The following is an 18,319-nucleotide window of genomic DNA, read 5'->3' as shown; positions in this document are numbered from 1 at the left end:
GAAACAGCTGGGCTGGGGCAAGATCTTGGCAGGTGGAAGCAAGAAGACATCCCTCTGACTGCTGTAAAGATGGGCCTGTGTCAGACCAAACTGGCCAAGAATGGGAGAGTCCTGACTCCCCATCAGAAAGGTAAATCTAAAGAGAAATAAGAAGAGCTTAAGAAACGTTACTGTTATTAGATGAAAAGTAGCTCCAAACCCTCTCCTCCTCTGGCACCTCTTAGGCAGCAATGAAAGGAGTTGGGGTTGGGGGTGTCAGGAAAAGGAAACGAGCCTGAAATCAGTGGGGTCCAGAATTTCTGGCACTCTGCTGACCCTCTTGGAAGAGGGGCTTGGATGTCGAGGATACCGGAGCGAACTTAAAGATGGCAGAGAATGGGTTCCATTCCAATCCATCCATCCATCCATCGATGGTATTGATTGAGTGCTGACTGGCTCTTCTAGACTCTAAGCTCCTGGTGGGCAAGGACCCTGTCTACCAACTCTTTCGTGCTGTACTCTCTCAAGTCCAGTGCTCTGCACACAGTAAGTGCTCAATAGATACCATCGATCGATCGATTACAGAGCACTGGACTAAACGCTTGAGAGAAGACATCACGATAGAACCGGTAGACGCGATCCCTACCCTAAAAGAGCTTACAGTCTACACTCCCGGGTCTCGGTCCCCGTGGGGCTGGGCCTCTAGGCGGGCGGTCCCATTCTTCACCCTCCCTTTGTCGCCCTTCCTCCTCCTTGTCTCCAGAACAGCTCAAAATGACTGTCATCATCTTCGTGATTGGTGGACCAGGCAGTGGAAAGAGTACCCAGTGTAAGAAAATGGCCGCCAAGTATGGCTTTCACCACGTGGCGCTGGGAGATTTGCTGAGGCAAGAAGGATCGGAGGCTACCTCGCGGGGCCGGCAGATTCAGGACATCATGAACAAGGGATTGCTGCTCCCCGCGGTGAGGGCTCACTCATCAGTCTCTTCCCGGCCTCCCTCCTGGACTCAGTCTTCCCTCGTTGGGAAAGATAAGTCCTTGGGGAATCATCCCCTAAACTTTGACCTACAACTTCCTCCTGGGAGTGGGGAAGGGGAGTCTCTACATCCCCAAGTCCTTGACACCACCAAACTAGCTGGATCCTGAGAGAAATAACTCACCCTAAGGCTTGGCGGGAGGGAGAGTGGACCCCCAGTTGGGGCTGCTGCTGGGCTGACACCAGGGCGACGACTTCTTTGGGCTTTCCCCGGAGGGAGTCCGAGCCCACCCGAGGCTTCTCAGGGTGGGGTGAGCTGTGCCCAAGTGGCATTTTCAGCCCTGTTTTTCAGAGGTGACTCTGTAAGCAGGAAATGAGACTTTCCCAGGGACTCTGGGAGAGAACCCAGGCACCTTGACTGCCCTCGACTCTACCCCCGAGTCCTGCTTCCCCAGCCTCCTCTCGATCCCGCTGCTTCCCAAGACGCAGGCGGGTATTATAGATGGAGGCTGAAGAGAGGCGATCGGGGCAACTCCCTCGGGAACTGGGTGAGGGGCTTTCACGGCAGGTTCTCATGGTGTGGGTGCTCACACATGCCTCTGCCCCCCAGGGAGCCATTTTAGATATCCTGAATGACAACATGCTGTCCCAGCCCGAAACCAGGGGCTTCCTCGTTGATGGCTTCCCCCGGGACCTTGACCAGGCCCAAGAGTTTGAGCAGACTGTGAGTCCTCTGGCGGAGTGGGAGTGTGGGGGTGGAGGGAACAGGACACAGGAGTTGGAGTGGGTGGAGGCTGTCGCATCATCCCTTCTCCCTCTGGAGGAAGGATCTGGGCAGAGTTCAGCAGGGGTGGGGGTAGGCGATCAGGGGCCCAGGAGTGGATGGAAAACTGGGGAGACCCCAGGGCCATGAAGGAGAAAGCCTGCCACCTCAGAGCCCCCTCAGCTTCCTCTCCTCCGTGCTTTCAGGTTGGTCGCTTGCCTGATGCTGTCATTGCACTGGATTGTGAGACAGAGACCCTGATCCACCGTCTGCTGCTGCGGGGCCAGTCGGGGGGCCGGGCTGATGACTGCGAATCCCTCCTCTGGCAGCGCCTGGAGACCCACTATAGCATGTGTGAGGCCATCTTTGCCTTCTATCATCAGAAAAGACTGCTTTTCAACGTAGGTACCCAGCTCTGGGCTTTTCTGTTTTGTTTTGTTTTGAATGGTATTTGTTCCGCGCTTACTATGTGCCAGGCACTGTTCTCGGTGCTGGGGTAGAAACAAGCTAATCAGGCTGGGCCCAGTCCCTGTCTCGCATGGGGCTCAAAGTTTTAATCTCCATTTTACAGATGAGGTATCTGAGGCACAGAGAAGTGAAGTGACTTTCCCAAGGTCACACAGCAGACAAGTGGCCGAGCTGGGATTAGAACCCAGGTCCCTCTGGCTCCCATGGCCGTGCTTTAACCACTAGGCCACGTTGGGCTCTGCCCACAACTAGACGCTCTGGCTAGGAGAGGCAGGACAGAGGAAGGGGTGGAGGGGATGACCAGGTTGGCTGGCATTCCCCCTGTTCTTAAAGGATGCCCTCAACTCTGATCATCTCTGCTTCTCCTTTTCCAGATCCCAGCAGAGGAGGCTCCGGAAAACGTCTTGGCCAAATGTTGCTCTGTTATTGACCATCTGCGATAGAGAACTCCAACCCTGCCCCACTGAAGTCACAACTTCAGGTAGTTGCGGAATAATCAACAGCATTCTCTCTGCTGGCAGCACGGTCTTTTGGGACCATCGGATAGTGGGGAAGCGGGGAATGGTCAGGGAAAAGAGCTGCCGTGGGGGATGGGCTCACTTGGGGGGAGAGGGGTGGGTGGATGGTCACTACTCAAGAGTCAGAGACCGAGAAGGACCATGGAACTGGATGTGTACGGGTCACTTGGGGCCATTTGGGGCCATGACAAGGGCAACCCACCCCCAGCAGCCACCCCCGCCCCCCAGCCCCAGCACCTGGCCCTCCGTGGCATTGGCTGCCGCATCACCTTGGCCTAGCTATCAGTAAGTGGTATTTACTGAATGCCCAGTGTGTTCAGAGCGCCGTACTAAGCATTAGGGAGAGAACAATCCAATCGAGTTGGTAGGCACGATCCCTGCCCACAAGGAGCTTACAGTCTAGTCGGGGGGTGTGCCACTCACAAGTGACCTTGGGCGAGTCACTTAACTTCTCCGTGTCACAGTTAGCTCATCTGTAAAATGGGGATTAAGAACATGAGCCCCATGTGGGATAACCCCATTACCTTGTATCTACCCCAGTGCTTAGAACAGTGCTTGGCACATAGTAATCGCTGAACAAGTACCATAATAGTAATAATAATTTTCAGTGTGCCAATCAACCAATTATACCCAGGCCTATGTGTTTAATGGTCAAAACCAAGTTGGTTCAAAAGCCAAAATCCAGCTCAGATTGGGCCTGACTGTGGAAGGGACGGTCTGTGGAATGACGGAAGTGAAGAGAGAGGCCAATCTAAAGTGGGTAATTGGCAAGAATCCTCTCCGGGAAAGCAGCAGCCGACACTGGAAAACCTGAATAGGCAGAGAACAATCTTAATGGTCATAATGGTACTTATGAGGATCTTACTATGTGCCAAGCACTGGGCTAAGCTCTGGGTTAGGGATGAGATCATCAGGTCGGACACAGTCCCTGACCCACACGGGGCTTCACAGTATGGCAGGGAGAAAGGACAGGTATTTTAAACCCATTTTATAGAGGTGAAAACTGAGGCTCGGTGACTGGCCCAGGGTCAAACAGCAGGCAAGTGGCAGAGCCACGACTCCCGATTCCTGGTCCCCGGTTTCTTTCCACGAGGCAAAGCCTCGTGAGGCAAAGCCTGCCATCCTAGGTAGGAAGGTTGAGGTAAGGGCGGGAAAAGGAGGCCCTCGTTTTACCAGATGTAAAAGGAGGCCGGTGGCGTGCGGCCTGCGTGGAGTGACGGTCCTAGGCCAGCAGGGCTGAGACCCACCCTGGAGATAGAGGATGTGTTCATTCATTCATTCATTCAATAGTATTTATTGAATGCTTACTATGTGCAGAGCACTGTACTAAGCACTTGGAATGTACAAATTGGTAACAGATAGAGACAGTCCCTGCCCTTTGACGGGCTTACAGTCTAATGTGTTGGCCCTGGGGGCCACAGCACACCCAAAGTCTGCTCACTGACGTCCCCGTTCCCTCAGGAGAGGGGACCCAGAGGAAGGGACAAGATAATTGGTCTTCCTCCAGTGACCAGGCCTAATTGGACTGGGGAAGAGGGTGAGGCGTAAATGGAAGTTCTCCCCAGAAAGAAAGAACAGCTTCTTAGTTCCGTGTTTGTTTGCTGTGTCAGGAAGCTGCTTCTGTGGGAAAGGCCAGCAGAGAGCATTGGGAGACCAGAGACAGCCGGGAGGGGAGGAGCAGGCACTCAATCGCCTTAGGATCTACCAAGAAGCTAGGTTTGGCCTGAACTTCGGCTTGGGCTGTGGAGCAGAAACAGGAGCAATAGTATTTATTAAATAATAATCATGGTATTTAAGCGCTATGTGCAAAGCACTGTTCTAAGTGCTGGGGGAGATACAAGGTGATCAGGTTGTTCCATGTGGGGCTCAGAGTCTTAATCCCCATTTTACAGATGAGGGAACTGAGGCACAGAGAAGTTAAGTGACTTGCCCAAAGTCACACAGCTGACAAGTGGCAGAGCCGGGATTAGAGCCCATGACCTCTGACTCCCATGCCCATGCTCTTAAATGCTTTCCGGAGCACTGTATTCAGTGGGAGAGAACACACAGGTGGAAATTCAACCCCCTGGGGTTGGGGGGGGGATCCACAATCTCAAAATGAAAAAAGGGAGAGGGGATTGCAGGCAACCTGCTCCTCCTGGGGAAGAGCTAGTGGCTGTTGGGTGTGGGCACTTGCTTGTGAGGTGCTGCTGTCCCAAAGGGTGGGGGGGCGGTCTCCGCTGAACCCTGTGGGGGAGGTTTTTTGACCGTCCGTTCCTCCTGAGGCCCTGGGGGAAAGGTCTACCCGTTCTTGAGGGTCCACTGACCACCTCCCACCACCACCCAGCCCTCTCTTCCCACTCCCCTCTCCCCCGCAGTGCCCGCAAAATACGACTGCTCCCGAGACACCTTTTTTAAAACAAAAAAAGCATTTTATTTAATCAAAAAAAAAAAAAAAAAGAAAAAAGCACAATGCCTGCAGAAAACTATTTTCTTTTGTATTTTTGTTGATTTTTTTTTAAAAAAAAAGAACACAGGAAGCTCATATTGTCAATCACCATGATCAGGCTTTTACAACATCTATAGTGAACAAACATCCGCTTCAAAACCCTACGGACAGAGAAAAGGACAGACAGCACCCAGCGGACACGGGGAGAATTTTGTTATCATTTATTGTGAAGTTAAAAACGAGCGATAAAAAGTAAAAACTGAGCATACAATTTTCTTTTGTCTTCAGTTTCAGTCTCCTGTTGAACAGATGGAATATGACAGTCCCAGGAATGGAGAGATAAGGGAGGGTGACAGGGAGACCAGAGAGGGTGGGGACACTCGAGAGCTTTTTTTTTTTTTTTTTTTTTTAAGGTTATTTTAGTTTTCCTGCAACACCCACACCTGGTCCAAGGAATGTTCCAACTAATAATAAAAAAATTAAAAAGTAATTGTCAGAGTGATTTCTTTCTTTTTTAAGTTTATTTTAAAAACAAAAAGGGGCTCCATGATGGTGGGAGAAATGGCTACCCCGAAAGAGGCAGTTTTGGGAAGGCTGGACTTGCCTCATTGCTTTGTTTGTTTGCAGTGATTTAGTTCACACTTTAGTTCTCACTATCATCTACGGTTGAACAAGAAGGGGCTCAGCTTTGAGAGGATGAGACACAGAGAGGAGAGACAGACGCAGACACTCAGCGACGTTCTTCCCAAGCACTGGCCACCAAATGGCTTTTGCCTTCTCTTACCCTCCCCCCACCCCAGGCCACCATCACTCCCCTGCCAGGAAAAAAAAAACCCCGGAAACAACTCCCCCACCAAAAAAAAAAAGAAAGAAAGAAAGAAAGAAAAACCAAAAAAAAAACCCCCAAAGAAATAAAACAGAAAAACAAAAGATTTTCACAGATGAGGAAGTTCACATTCATTCGATTCATTGAGCCTGTGGAGAGGGAAGAGATAGGAATTGATCACTACAGGCGACTGAGGACAGGATGAGAGGAGGCTGGAGAGATCTCGCCGCTGAGGCGGGGTTGGAACAGCCCACAGAGCAGTGCGAGGCGGGGTGGTTGGGGGGGGGGGCTCCCCTTCCGCGCCCCCGCCCTCCCATCAAGTGCAGGGTGAGTTGCAGGTCTTGAGGTCGGAGTTCAGCTTCTAGACAAGTGCTCAAGTCTCTATGTGTCTGAAATCAGACTCTCTGGCTCCTTGGTGGAGAAGAATGAGAACGACAACAGGCAGGCGGAGAGAAAGAGGAGAGCGAGCACGTGGTGGGAGTGCCCTTTGCTGTCCCTCCCCTTTCCCTCCCACCTGACGCTTCACAGAACAGGAATTCATCAGTTCCCCACAACACCCCTGTGAGGTAGGTTCAAGAGCGACAACCATCATCCTCATTCCGCGGACGAGAGGACGGGAGGAGGCGTGAGAGAGCGGAAGGAGGAACCGGGACTCCTGGGCACAGCAAGGGAGGGAGTGAGACCGGGGGAGAGGGATGGGAGCGGCGGATGGCGACAAGTCACACCCCACTCTGGGTGTTCCTCTCGTCTTCACCGGAACTCAACGGCCAGTGATCCCGGAGCACACGCAATCAGGCGGTTTGGGGGCGGGAGAAAGGGCAACAAAAAAAATATGATCACTGTAAAAAATAAAAAGGAACAAACCAACAACGAGAAAAGAAAAAAAAAAAACCAAAAAAGAAAAAAAACCCACAAAGCTATTTTTCTTTTTTTTTTCCTCCAAGTGGCCAGATGTAGGGAGAGAGAAAGAGAGAGAGAGAGCGCATGAAAGAGAAAGAGGGAGTGAGGGAGTTAGTGGCCAGGAGAGCAACCAATTCATTCAACTCCTTGCCTCCCCCAGGACCACCCACCCACCAGTTCAAAAGTTCCACCTTTCGGTGCTCTCCCCCAACATGACGACAGCGTTACACAGGAACAAGCAGGCTGGCGGCGGGAGGCCTCTTCCATTAACCTCTGGACCCAGCGCACACACCGTCCCCCTTGACGCGGGGACGCCCGCGGACCTCCGGCCCCACGGCCCCTGCTGCTGCTGCTGCCGCCGCTGCTGCCGCCGGCATCAAGGGCACACCCCGCAGGGGAAGGGGTTGCCGGCGCCACCCACTAAGGCAGGATGGACGGTGGCCGGGGGTTGGAAGGAAAAAGGAGGAGGAGGAGGGTGGCAATTCCCACTTGCCTGCTGTCCCTGCTGTGTGGGTGGTGGCTGGGGGCCACCGGGACCGGGGGTCTGTCCGTAGTAGGCGGCTTGCTGTCTGTAATATTCAGCCCACGCGGCGCTGTAGTCTGGCTGGGAGCCGGGGGGCGCGCCGGGGCCTCCGCCAGTGGCCACTTGCGCTGTTGGTGGGGAGGGGGCAGGAAGGGGAGGAGAGAGTGAGAACAGGAGGAGGACGGGCCCCCTCCCTCACCCAGACCCCCTCCCCCAGCCGGGGCCCCAGGGGTGGCCCAGCTCACCTTGCTTCTTGTAATACTCCTCCCAGGCTTTCGTGTAGTCCTGCTGAGGAGGAGCGCCGGGCTGCTGGGGCTGCTGGCCTGGGAGGGAGCACCAAGAGATGGGGTCCGTCAACCTGCCCTCCTTTGGCCGGCCCTCCCCCCGACCCCCGGCCTAGGCCGCCCTCGCCCAGACCGTACCGATCTTTTTGTAATACTCTTCCCAAGCCTTAGTGTAGTCCGACTGTCCGGCAGGTGGTGGCTGAGGGGGCTCCCCCTGGGCCGGGGGAGCCGTGGGGGCCGGCGCCGGGCCCGGGACGGGGCCGGGGGGCTGCTGGTAGTAGTGTGAGTAGTAGGCGGCCCAGGCTGCATTGGGGTCGGCGGCTGCAGCCGCCGCCTTGCCTGAAAAGGATGCAAAGGAGGGCCGCGGGCAGCTCAGACCGCTGCCCAGATCGTCTCCCTAAAACCCTCAAGATCCTCCGACAGCTCGCCGGGCCCCATCTGCATCGAGCGGGAACTCCTCGCCAGCGGCTCTGAGGCCCTCAAGTCGGCTGCCCGCCTCTCCGCCATCTTACATCCCACCCCACCCTCTTGGTTCCTCTCGAGCCGACCCACTCCTCGGGCCTCCTTCTTGACTCTTGCACCCTGACCCTTCACCCGTATCCTCCCTTTCCGCTTCACGTGCGGCAGACCACCGTCACCCTTCCCGTCTCCAAAGGCCTTTGGAGATCACCTCTCCTTCAGGAGGCCATCCCAGGATCATCTCTCATCGCTGCACTCCCTAAGGCCCGGTGTGTCCCGATCCCACTCCCCTGCACTTCCGTCCATTTCTCTGGATCCTCTCTGGGATCTCTCTTAGTAGCCGCCTCTCCGGCTAGATGGCGTCAGGCCCCTCGAGGGCTGGGCTGGTGCCTACTACTTCTCTTGTCCTCTCCCAGGGGCTTAGGACTGTGCTCTGTGGGAGGGACTCAGTAAAAACAAGCGATGGACTGGTGCCAGCAAGGGTACCTGAGCTGCTGGGGGAGGGGTTGCCATCCCCTCCCCCAGGCCTGGAACTTACTTGGGTCATGAGGTGCCGGGGGCTGCCACTGCGGGTAGGTGTTGCCCCAGCCCTGTGGTGGATACTGGTGGGGTGGAGGTCCCCCAGCACTATTGGACAACAAAGAAAAAAAAAGGGGGGGGGGAGGGGGCTCAGCAGGGAGCCTCCCACAGAGGAGCCTGGGGAACAGTCTAAAGGCGACCAGGCCACCCCAGTGCAGCTGGGGATAGTGGCCGCGGGGAGGGAAGAGAGCCCAACCCCAAATCCCTTCCGCTGCGGGGCCCGGGAGGCTGACACTCACTGAGGCGGGGCTCCAGGCGGCCCTTGGTTGAACGGTCCTGGGTTGAAAGGCCCCATTGGGCCAGCAGGACCCGGCCCTCCTGGGCCCGGGCCAACTGGGCACAGAGGCCCCTGGAGGGAGACACAGCAGAGTCCAGAGTCAGCGGTCTGGGAGCTTCAGCGCCCCGACCTCCCCCCCCCCGCCGCCGCCCCCTTGTGGCCACGGCCCTTCCGCCCACCTCGATCTTCTCCTCGATGAGCTGCTTGGCGTGATCGATCTGTTGCGGGGAGCCCCGGATGATGAACAGCTTGAAGTTGGGGTCCCCATTGGGTGGCAGCTGCCGGGAGATCTCCACAAAAGCGCCCGTCTGCTGGTTTATGGCTTTCACGTTCTCGCCACCTGAGGGACATGTGTGGGAGGGAAGCGCGAAGCTTGGCTCAGGTTGGGGCGGGTGGGAGATGGAGTCCCGGGGACACGGCCAGGCTTCCTGACACTCACCTCGGCCAATGACCAGCCCGCACTTGTGAGTGGGGATGGAGAAAGTCATCTCGCCTCCGGGAGGCCCCCAGTTCCCCTGGCCTCGCCCCCTGCCCCTACCACCTGGGGGCATGCCGGGACCCCCTGGAGGGCCGGGGGGGCCACTCTGTAAGAGATCGAGAGATATGCCGAGGCTTAGGTTAACGAAGGCCAATCTACCCAGACTTCCCAGGAAGGCGAGCCTCCGGTGACCTGTGGTGGGTGGTCCTTGAAACCACTACCAATTACCCAGGGATGAAGTGTGTGTGTGGGAGAGGAAGTATAGTGGGCAGTGCTTTCTTGCTAGCTATGGGAATTGGCAGCGGGTGGGGTGGGGGGATGCAGAGAAACAGAGACACACACAGACACACACACACGCACCAGATGGCCTAGGTCCTGGGAGCCCAGGTGGCTCAGCCAGAGGGGGTCAACAGTAGCCCCGGGCAGGGGGTGTGCCCTCAGTGGGCCAGAACTTACCCGCAGGCTCTGGAGGAGATCATTGATGATTCGGGCAGCGTGCTCACAGCGGTCTGGGGGCCCCATGATGTGGGCAATCTTTTCGGGACCCGTTCCGTCATCTGAAACCAGCAGCGGAGAGTTGTAGGGGACTTGATTTTAGCCCGTTTCCTCCGCGCAGGGTTACCTCTTGAGAACGTGAGCTCCCGGAGGGCAGAGACCAGGGTCATCGCTGATTGGTCCCACATGGTGCCCAGCGACGAGACCACAAACCCCGGGGGCTTGGGGTTACCTGAAGATGCCGGTCACTGTGCCCTCCGCCCCCCCTACTTGAACAACACACTGGCCCTCAGAGCCTGGCCTTTCAATTTGGGAGGAGAAAATGAACGAAGTTCAAGGGTTGGGTGGGAAGAGCCAGCCTGAACTCAACCCAGGCAGGTCTTGGCTCATCGAGTCAGGCTGACTGCGGCTCTCCAGGCCCCTGACCTTGCTTGAATTGTATCCGCACCCCGGCGTCATTCTGGATCTTCTTGATCATCTCTCCACTCCGCCCAATCACCACTCCGACGGAATGCCTGGGCACGGGGACCTAAGTGGGGAGAGAGGAACCCGGCTCAAGGGACCCAAATGGGACAGAGCCAACCAACCCCTGGGGCCGCCCGGCCCGGGTCTTACGTCGATGCCACCGCCGATCCTGGATCCGTACTCGTTCCGCTCCCCGAAGCCTCCCTGGTCTCGTTCCCGGAGGATGTCCATCACCATCTCGCAGGCTTGCTGCAACACCCCCCCCCCCCACGCATGAGTGACGCCGGCAGGCCGGGAGTCAGCAAAGTACAGTCCACTGACCAATTCCCTCCCGGAGGAGGTGTCTGCTGGGTCCCTCACACAAAGAGCACAGAGCACCGAGAGCTTTAAGGGCACCAGGAGCAGTTTAAAGCCAGACCGAGCCAGGGGCAAGGGGCAATAGAAAAAGCCCATTGGAGCCGAAGACCTGACACCTCCACAGGGGAGGAAGACGGCAATCCCGGGCAGAGGGCTCTTTCCACTGTGGGGATCCACAGCTCCAGAGACCGGGTCTTTATGGAAGTCCCGTCCCGTGCCGGGCTCCCGGCCATGTGCCGCTCTCGAATCTCTCTCCAGGAAGCTGAATTCCCACGGCCCCTCACCTGCACTTTGTAATGATCCCCGATGATCCGGAGAGGCTTGTCCACATTTGTGTTTTGGGAACCATCTTGAATTAAAATCATTTTTACTCCAGCTCGCTCCTATGAGGCAGGTACCAAGTGTTAGTGCTTCCCCCCGCCCAGCACACTTTCACTCATTCATTCAATCACATTTATTGAGCCCTTATTGTGTGCAGAGCACTGTACTAAGCTCTTGGGAGAGTACGATATGACAGTAACACTTGTGTGCGAACCCCCCTCCCACCCATCCACACACATGCCGAGGGGTTAGAGAAACACCAAACTCCTGCAGGGCCAGTAATGGCACATAGTTGAAATGGTGAGGAGAGAAAAGGGAAAGGGGCATGTGGCCTGGAGTTGCGCACTCACTATGGAGGAGTCAGGGCTCCCGAAACAAACATCCCCTCACCTGCAGTTGCTTAATGGTTTCCCCGCCTTTGCCAATCACCAGGCCCGCTTTCCCTGCCGGGATCATGATCTCCTGCACCGTGCCGTTCTGGCCCCCGTTGGCATTGTCGTGAAACTGGCCGGGAGGGCCACCGCGCCCCCGGGACACTATGTCATCCAGCATCATTTTTGCCTTTCTGGAGAGGGGGCGAAAGCGCCAGCATGAACGGGAGGGTCCTCCTGACCCAGCGAAGACCCCCTGGACTGAGCTGAACAGGCAAGGGAGCAGGCCATGCCCACAACTCAATTTTAGCAGGACCTCCTCTGCCCTCAGGATGGGGAAGGGTCAGGCCAAATGAATGCCAGCCCAAGGCAACCTGCTCTGGCTCAAGGGGGCTAGGGGGTGGGAAGAAACGGCCGGGAGTTTCATCCCTTTCCCTTCACCCTACCCAGCACCATGCCCAGTACCGACCCATGGCTGGCGCTCACTACCAGCTGGTGACTGACTGGAAGGGAGTAAAGAGCGGAGGATTCTGACACGGCTTTCTTTCTCCTGGAGGGACACCTGGCCCTACCCCCAGGGGACCCAGGGCCCCAGTCACTCACTGCACAGATTCCGGGGCGCCAGTCAGTGACACACTGCGCTCGGGTAAGCCACCGCTGTCTGCAGAAGGAGAGCAATATTCAGAGTCAGGGCCCACAAAATTAAGGAGGAAGGAAGACGAGCCCTTCGGCTCTCGGCCACCACCCCGGCAAGCGCCCCAGCTGGGTCTCCGACGGGAGGGTCCCCGCCCCGGGCCCTCCATCTCCAAAAGGGTCAAGCGGCGAGCGGAGAATTGCGGAGCACACAGTCGCACCCCAACTCGCCCCCGGGGCCGACCACGTGACCCATGAACCCATGGCTGCCCCTCGGCAGGGTCTTGGGCTCACCCCGTGCCCCAGCAGAGGCGTTGGGGGTAGATTCTCAGAGCCCAGATGGTCCTCCTCCCTTCCCTGGGAACCACCTGCCACACTCCCTACCTGGGGAGATCTGTACTTTGCAGCCAGAATCTTGCTGGATTTTGTTGATCTGTTCACCTCCTCTGCCAATAACTAGGGAGGGAAAGCAACGTGGCAAGTCAGTTGGGGGTTCCAGCTGAGGCTGGGCGGGCTCAGGCGGCAGGTCTTGTAAGCATCGACAGCTTCGTCAGCCTGGCAACCTCGCACCTGCCCCCGTCTGAAGCCACGCAGAGGACGGGACTTCAGAGCTACTGGCCACGGGCCAGAGGAAGCAGAAACCCAGTCTGTCGGACGGGAGGCGTGCACCCTCCACCCGAAACCACGAGACACTCGGCACCTCCACCCTACAGTCCCCAGGGAAAAGGCCGGCAGGCCACTCCAAGAGTTCCGGCATTCCCAGAAAACGAAGGAGCCACCATTACAAAGAAGAACAAGTGCTTTCAGACCTAAGGAACTCAGTCTGGCACGAGAGTCCAGGAAGCGACCCTGAGGGAGAGTGGGGTCTTCCCACGACCCCGAGGAGGGAAGACCCCTTCCCTCCCTCCGACCCCATACTCACTTAAGCCAACCATGCCGTCAGGGACCCTGTACTCTTCTGTCATGGAAGACCTGCTAGGGGATACAAGGTCAGAGACTGAGATGGAAAGAAAAGGGGGAGAAGAAGGGGCATGAAAACGGGAAGAGTGAGGCAGGGAGGTGCCCGCCCCAACCCCCCCGCCCCCAACCAGGTGAGCCAGAACCCCAAGAAGGACTCGACCGGACAAATTGTCAGCAACCGGGGAGGCACCCACCTGGATGTGGAGGGCATCATGCTAGGTGGTCAAAAAGAGTGAAACAAGCCCTACAGGCACGCGCTTAGAGCTGTACTTGCAGGACCTCTCACTCCTTGGAAAGGGACCGGGGGGGAGGGAGGGGCGACAAAGAGACGGGGATCAATCACTCCCAAGCCAAGGAGCAGAAGGCTGAATATCAGCAAAGAAGGGTCAGTTGCCTACCAGCTCTGACCTCCCATAGGACAGAGGAATTTCCTGCTTCATAAGAAACGATAAGATTCATCTTTGAGAAGAAAGGGGGGTGGGGGGGAAGAGCTCCAGAACTGATTTGGCAAACTTCTGGCCAACTCCTTCTAAGGAACAGGCCCCAACCCACCCCACCAGAGGACAGATCACGGGAGAACAGAACTTCCACCTCCCAGCCTAAAAGACTTCTGGCTGTCTGAAAAACCAGCAGGTGGCAGAGGCTCCTGTTCATTCCGTGTCAGTTGCCATTCAAGCCCCGAATCCAGTATCCAAGTGGCTGGGTGTCTTCGGAGGAATAGCCATCCCTCTGTTATCTGTGGCCTTGGATAACTGAAATATCCTCCCCTAAACCTCTCTCTCTTTTTTTTTTTTTAAGCAAAGAGTCAAACCGACTGTGGCGTTCTGTATCTTTTGGTTTCCCTTCCCTTGGCCATCTTCCTGCGGAGGTACCGACAAGCAAAGACAGACAAGGCAGTGGGGTGGAAGGAGGAGGAGGAGGAAGGAGCAACGGGACCTGGATCACCCCCTAGTCCCTGAATTATCTCGCAGATAGCACGGCCCCGGTGTTAAGATGGTACCTTAAGGGAGAGGGAAAAGAAATAGCGAGAAACCGCAGTTTACCTGGGTGGAGGGTGAATGGGTCCAAGCTGAGAACTGAGCGCTGAAAGGAAACAGTACCACGGGAAGGTTGGCTCGGACTCGGCTTGGTGGGCCGCACCAGTTCCGGATAAGGCCCCAAACCCACCCGGGGACAGAAGCTGAACCGTAGCCGAGGTTGGGGCCCAACTCCCACCCCCTCACGGGCTCGGTTCATCCGACGCAAAGGCAAGCATCGCTCTGGACTGAAGGGTGATACACCCGCCCCCACATCCACCCCCGCCAACCACAAGGCGGACTTACGATCGCCTTGGGACGCCAGCTTCTTACTCTCTGGTTGGTCTGTAGAAGAGAGAAAGATGTTAAGCCCCCCTCATCGGTCTTCCACCACCCGAGACCCGACGCCTATGCCACGTGTCCCAGGGGCCCGAACCTCCAAGAGGCCGAGCGGCAACCGAAAAGAACAACTCGGGCATGGGGTGCTGGCTAGACTTGGAGGCCAGCTACCACCCCGGCATTAGAACAGCCCTTTAAAGCCTGTAAACAATGCTCACGGGGCCTGCTGGAGGAGCTTCTCAGCGGCAGCAGCAGTTATCTCTGCTGGTAGGGAGATGTGCCTCCGATGGAATGAACGGCTGCTGGGGCGGGTGGGGGGAGGGAGGGGGGTGCATAGGGGGTGGCTCCTTGGTGAAATTTCAGCCTGTAATGGTGGCCGCTGTAGTGCAGGTGAACGCGGTCAGTTTAGGCCCGGTCCCAAATCGGGCTTCGACATTAACTTCTCCTGTGTTGCCGGCCAGTTCCATGAGGGAAAGAATCTCAAGTAGCTTATGACTGCCTTCCGAGCCCCTCTCTCCCCACTCAGCCACACGAGAGCTCGAGACACGCAGCAGCGGGGCCAGATAAGAACCAGAGGGGTGACAACGGCTAGAGCTTTAAAGGCCGCCGCGGCCGACCTGTAACTCAAAAAGCACACCCTCTCCCAGGACCGGGTCGCTCTTTCCCCCACCCTGGCTTCCTGGGCTAGAGGTCTCCAGAATTACCTCCATCTTCCAGCTGCCTCTTTTGGCCTCCAAACCCAAAGTCTGGAGTGCTGTTATTCACCGTTGTGGTTGTGTCGCCGCCAATCTTAGCTGCTATCTGTAAAACAAGGAAGTAAGCATGGGACAGTTACTTTTTCAGTCGTACTTAACGAGAGCTTACTATGTGCAGAGTGCTGTACTAAGCCCTTGGGAGACTACAGTAACTCCGGGAGAGTTACTCCCAGAGAACGGCAACCATCGGCTTGAAGGGTTTGGATTTTCTTTTGCAACCCGGTGAATTCTCTTTGCGCTGCTATCTAGAGCTCGTCCCTGGGGCGCCAATGCTGGGACTGGATGAAATTGCTTCAGGACCAACTCCATTTGTGAGAATGCTCCCTTCAGGGTCTTTGTGTTGAGAATTTCTTCAGCACCTTCGAAAAAGGGAATGTGTTTCCTTTTTTCCATCTGGCTTCTTGGGACCCTCTGTCACACACCAGGTAAAGTCGGTACTGGTACACGAAAAAGAGGAACCACTCGAGTTGCTATTTTGCTTTCTCGAAGGCTAGCCTCCCAGCTCCCAGGGCAACTCCTCACCCCAGAAGCCGCCTCTACACTCCCTCCTAAATCCCCATCCACCACCGACATCCGAGGGAGCTCTTCTGGTCCACAGAAAAGGTCCCGAGTCCCCCACTCCTGGCTCAATCTGAGGGGCTAACTTTTGGCCAGAGGCCATCAGCCCCCAATCTCAACATCAATTCTCCAACTTGATGTCACCTGTCCCCCCGCCCCACCCAATACTCATGCCTCGCAGAAACTTGTACTTCCACCCGACTCGCGGATCCGGGGATTCCAACCGAGACGGACAGTAAGGTTCCCCGTCTAAGGCCAAGATGAACCCACCCAAAAGAAAATGCCACTTCAATCAAACTCAGCCTTCAAAAAAATTAGTTTCAGTTTCCGTGAGCAACTTTTGAGCGACCCAAACAAACGAGGTCCAGCGAGCTTTAGATCCATTAGCCAGTCCCCACATGGCCGGCCACCTTCCGATTCTTCTGACGTTTGGGCCCGGGGCCCCTTCGGGATGGAGATTACGGTTGCTCTCACCCCATACGATGTTGACGGGCAGCTTGAAACACCAGTCAGAACCTCGACCACCAGCAAATGAGCAGCATTTCTACGGAATCAAACTCTGCACCCACAATCCCAGCCCACCGGCTTGTGAGAATATACCTACCGGAACCTCACTGGGCAGGGATCGTCTCTATCCGTTGCCGAACTGTACATCCCAAGTGCTTAGCACAGTGATCCGCCCATAGTAAGTGCTCGATAATACTATTGAATGAACGAATGAACCCTTGCTCAGATCACCTAGGGAGCCCTTGGACCGCCTCTTCGTCAACTGTCCCAAAACAGCCGGCTTTCCCGATCCGATGCCCCCACGTTCTACCATCCTTTACTCCCAATGGAGAGAGAGACTGCCGGGCGGGCTGATGGGCCAACACATGACGGCATATTATTGTCATGCCCCGGGGAAACATCCAACTGAGCCTCATCTTGGGAGGTTTTGGACACCCATCCGGGCAGTTCAAAATAGGAAGGCAGACTTCCAGACAACAAGGCAGACTTGAGAAAAAAAATGGCAGAGGGGACATGCCAACTGCTGGGCTTTCGGCACTCGCCTCTCAACCCCTCCAGGAGTTCACCATCGCCTCTGAAGAGTTCATCGAAAGATAAACTCCTTCTCGATGGCCTTCAGTTATCGTCACTTTTGCATCCCTCTGACTTCAAGAAGAAAAACCTACATCCCCCCCTGCATCCACCGAGCCAGAAGCAAAACAATTTTGGGCAACTGGGAGCTCTTCCCCTAAAGAGGGGCCACCGGGGGCGGGTGGGAGGAGGCAACGGGAGGGAAAAGCAGACGGGAGACACCTAGGCCTTCTCCCTTGAAGTTCAATTAAGCCAGAGGAGCCACTGCAAAGCCCTACGGCTGAGAGAGGATGAGGATCGAGGCGGGACCTGGGACCAAGACCCAGAATGGATGGAGAGGCATTCACCTCCCAACTGATAGGAACGCTCCCTGGCCTCTTCCCCATTCCTTAAGTCCCAGCCTTGGCCCCGATGGGGCCTTGTTCCGACCTCTCGTTCAGCTCCTGCTTCGACCGGGCTTCATCCCCGCACCCCCTCCCATCCCCCCCAAACCCCTTCCCCTCCAGTTTTGTCCTTGCTCCATCGAGGCTCCCTCTTTGTCCCAGCCGGCTTCCTGCGCCCCCCCCCGCCCCCAACACGCTCTCTTCCTCGATCGGCGCAAGAGGAGCCCACACGCTATGCCGGCGCCCCGAGATCCCTCCACCGATCTCTCCAAACCAGTGACACCGTCGCCCCGGTCCCCCGGTGCACCAATTCCTCCCGGGCCGCCCCCCGCCCCCTCCCCATCCCGTCTGCGACCCCGGATGACCCCTCCCGCCGCCCCGCACGTGCCCCCCCCCGCCCCCCGGCGCGCCCCCACCTCACCTGCCGGGCGCGTTGCACGGCGTCGGCGAAAGCGTCCTTGCGGATTCCCGGGCCCCCCGCACCGGGCGGCGGGGCCGGTCCCCCTCCCCCGCCGCCCCGGTCCCCGCCGCTCGGCGGGCCCGGCGGCGGCGGGCCCCCCCCGGCTCCTCCGGCCCCGGCTCCTCCTCCCGAGGGCGGTGGAGGCCCCGGTGGGGGCCCCCCAGTGTTGTAATCCGCCATGGCAGCGGGCTGGGGGTCGGGGGTTGAGACGATGTGCTGGGCCCGGGCTAAGCAGGCGGCGACAGAGACTCAACGCGGGAACAAGGCCTCGCTCCACACGGCTGCAAAGGACTCTGGGAGCAGAGCGGCCCGAGCGGAGAAGGGAGGGGGGAGGCCGTGGAGGAGGAGGAGGGAGGGAGGGTGACGGACAGGGCGCCCGGAGCGGAGAGGGAAGGAGGGCGGGACGGGGAAGGGCCACGGGCCTGATAGGCAACGCAAACCCGCCAATAGGAAAAGAGCGTCCCTCCCCCTCCCCCCACCCCCACTTCTCCTTTTACTGGAATAAAGGAACGGAGGAGGTCGTTCAGGCGGGCTCTGGGGCGCCGTCGGGCCAATCGAAATTAGGCTGGGAGAAATAAAACGGCCAAGGCCGGAGGGGGCGGCGACACGGACGACTCGGAACGTCAGCCCGCTAGAGGTTCGCCGTGCGAGGACGACACGTTCGGAATCGG

The 18,319-nt window shown here is 57.2% G+C and overlaps 2 protein-coding genes across 2 annotated transcripts; one reads left to right on the top strand and one right to left on the bottom strand.

The window, feature by feature from the left end:
• Nucleotides 1–51: 51 nt before the first annotated feature.
• Nucleotides 52–5,396, top strand: LOC100092015 (adenylate kinase isoenzyme 1). Its single transcript, XM_007665037.4, has 6 exons — nt 52–130; nt 743–942; nt 1,566–1,679; nt 1,925–2,119; nt 2,561–2,667; nt 5,214–5,396. Exons 1-5 carry the CDS (start codon nt 70–72, stop codon nt 2,627–2,629), a joined length of 639 nt encoding a protein of 212 aa, XP_007663227.1. The 5' UTR covers nt 52–69; the 3' UTR covers nt 2,630–2,667; nt 5,214–5,396.
• Nucleotides 5,397–6,901: 1,505 nt separating this feature from the next.
• LOC103169535 (KH-type splicing regulatory protein) lies at nt 6,902–17,996 on the bottom strand. The gene is made up of 19 exons (XM_029051882.2): nt 17,610–17,996; nt 15,120–15,216; nt 14,383–14,421; nt 14,104–14,143; nt 13,023–13,072; nt 12,485–12,556; nt 12,071–12,128; nt 11,487–11,661; nt 11,060–11,158; nt 10,569–10,667; nt 10,380–10,482; nt 9,915–10,015; nt 9,420–9,564; nt 9,160–9,320; nt 8,943–9,052; nt 8,663–8,751; nt 7,804–8,004; nt 7,627–7,704; nt 6,902–7,509 (listed from the first exon to the last, which is right to left on the bottom strand). Exons 1-19 carry the CDS (start codon nt 17,826–17,828, stop codon nt 7,235–7,237), a joined length of 2,211 nt encoding a protein of 736 aa, XP_028907715.1. The 5' UTR covers nt 17,829–17,996; the 3' UTR covers nt 6,902–7,234.
• Nucleotides 17,997–18,319: the final 323 nt, after the last annotated feature.

The sequence above is a fragment of the Ornithorhynchus anatinus genome, chromosome X1 (assembly GCF_004115215.2).
Source record: "Ornithorhynchus anatinus isolate Pmale09 chromosome X1, mOrnAna1.pri.v4, whole genome shotgun sequence".
Lineage (NCBI taxonomy): Eukaryota > Metazoa > Chordata > Mammalia > Monotremata > Ornithorhynchidae > Ornithorhynchus > Ornithorhynchus anatinus.
The sequence above is the reverse complement of the archived record's forward strand: the minus strand, read 5'-3'. Positions and strand labels throughout refer to the sequence as shown.

Coding starts and splice junctions, on each gene's coding strand:
- LOC100092015 (XM_007665037.4), top strand. CDS start 70: ATGGGCCTGTGTCAGACCAAACTGGCCAAGAATGGGAGAGTCCTGACT. Junction 943..1,565: donor AGGGATTGCTGCTCCCCGCG/GTGAGGGCTCAC, acceptor TCTGCCCCCCAG/GGAGCCATTTTAGATATCCT. Junction 2,120..2,560: donor AGAAAAGACTGCTTTTCAAC/GTAGGTACCCAG, acceptor CTCCTTTTCCAG/ATCCCAGCAGAGGAGGCTCC.
- LOC103169535 (XM_029051882.2), bottom strand. CDS start 17,828: ATGGCGGATTACAACACTGGGGGGCCCCCACCGGGGCCTCCACCGCCC. Junction 13,073..14,103: donor CCCATTCACCCTCCACCCAG/GTAAACTGCGGT, acceptor ATCCCCTAGCAG/GTCTTCCATGACAGAAGAGT. Junction 10,483..10,568: donor GGATCGGCGGTGGCATCGAC/GTAAGACCCGGG, acceptor CTCCCCACTTAG/GTCCCCGTGCCCAGGCATTC.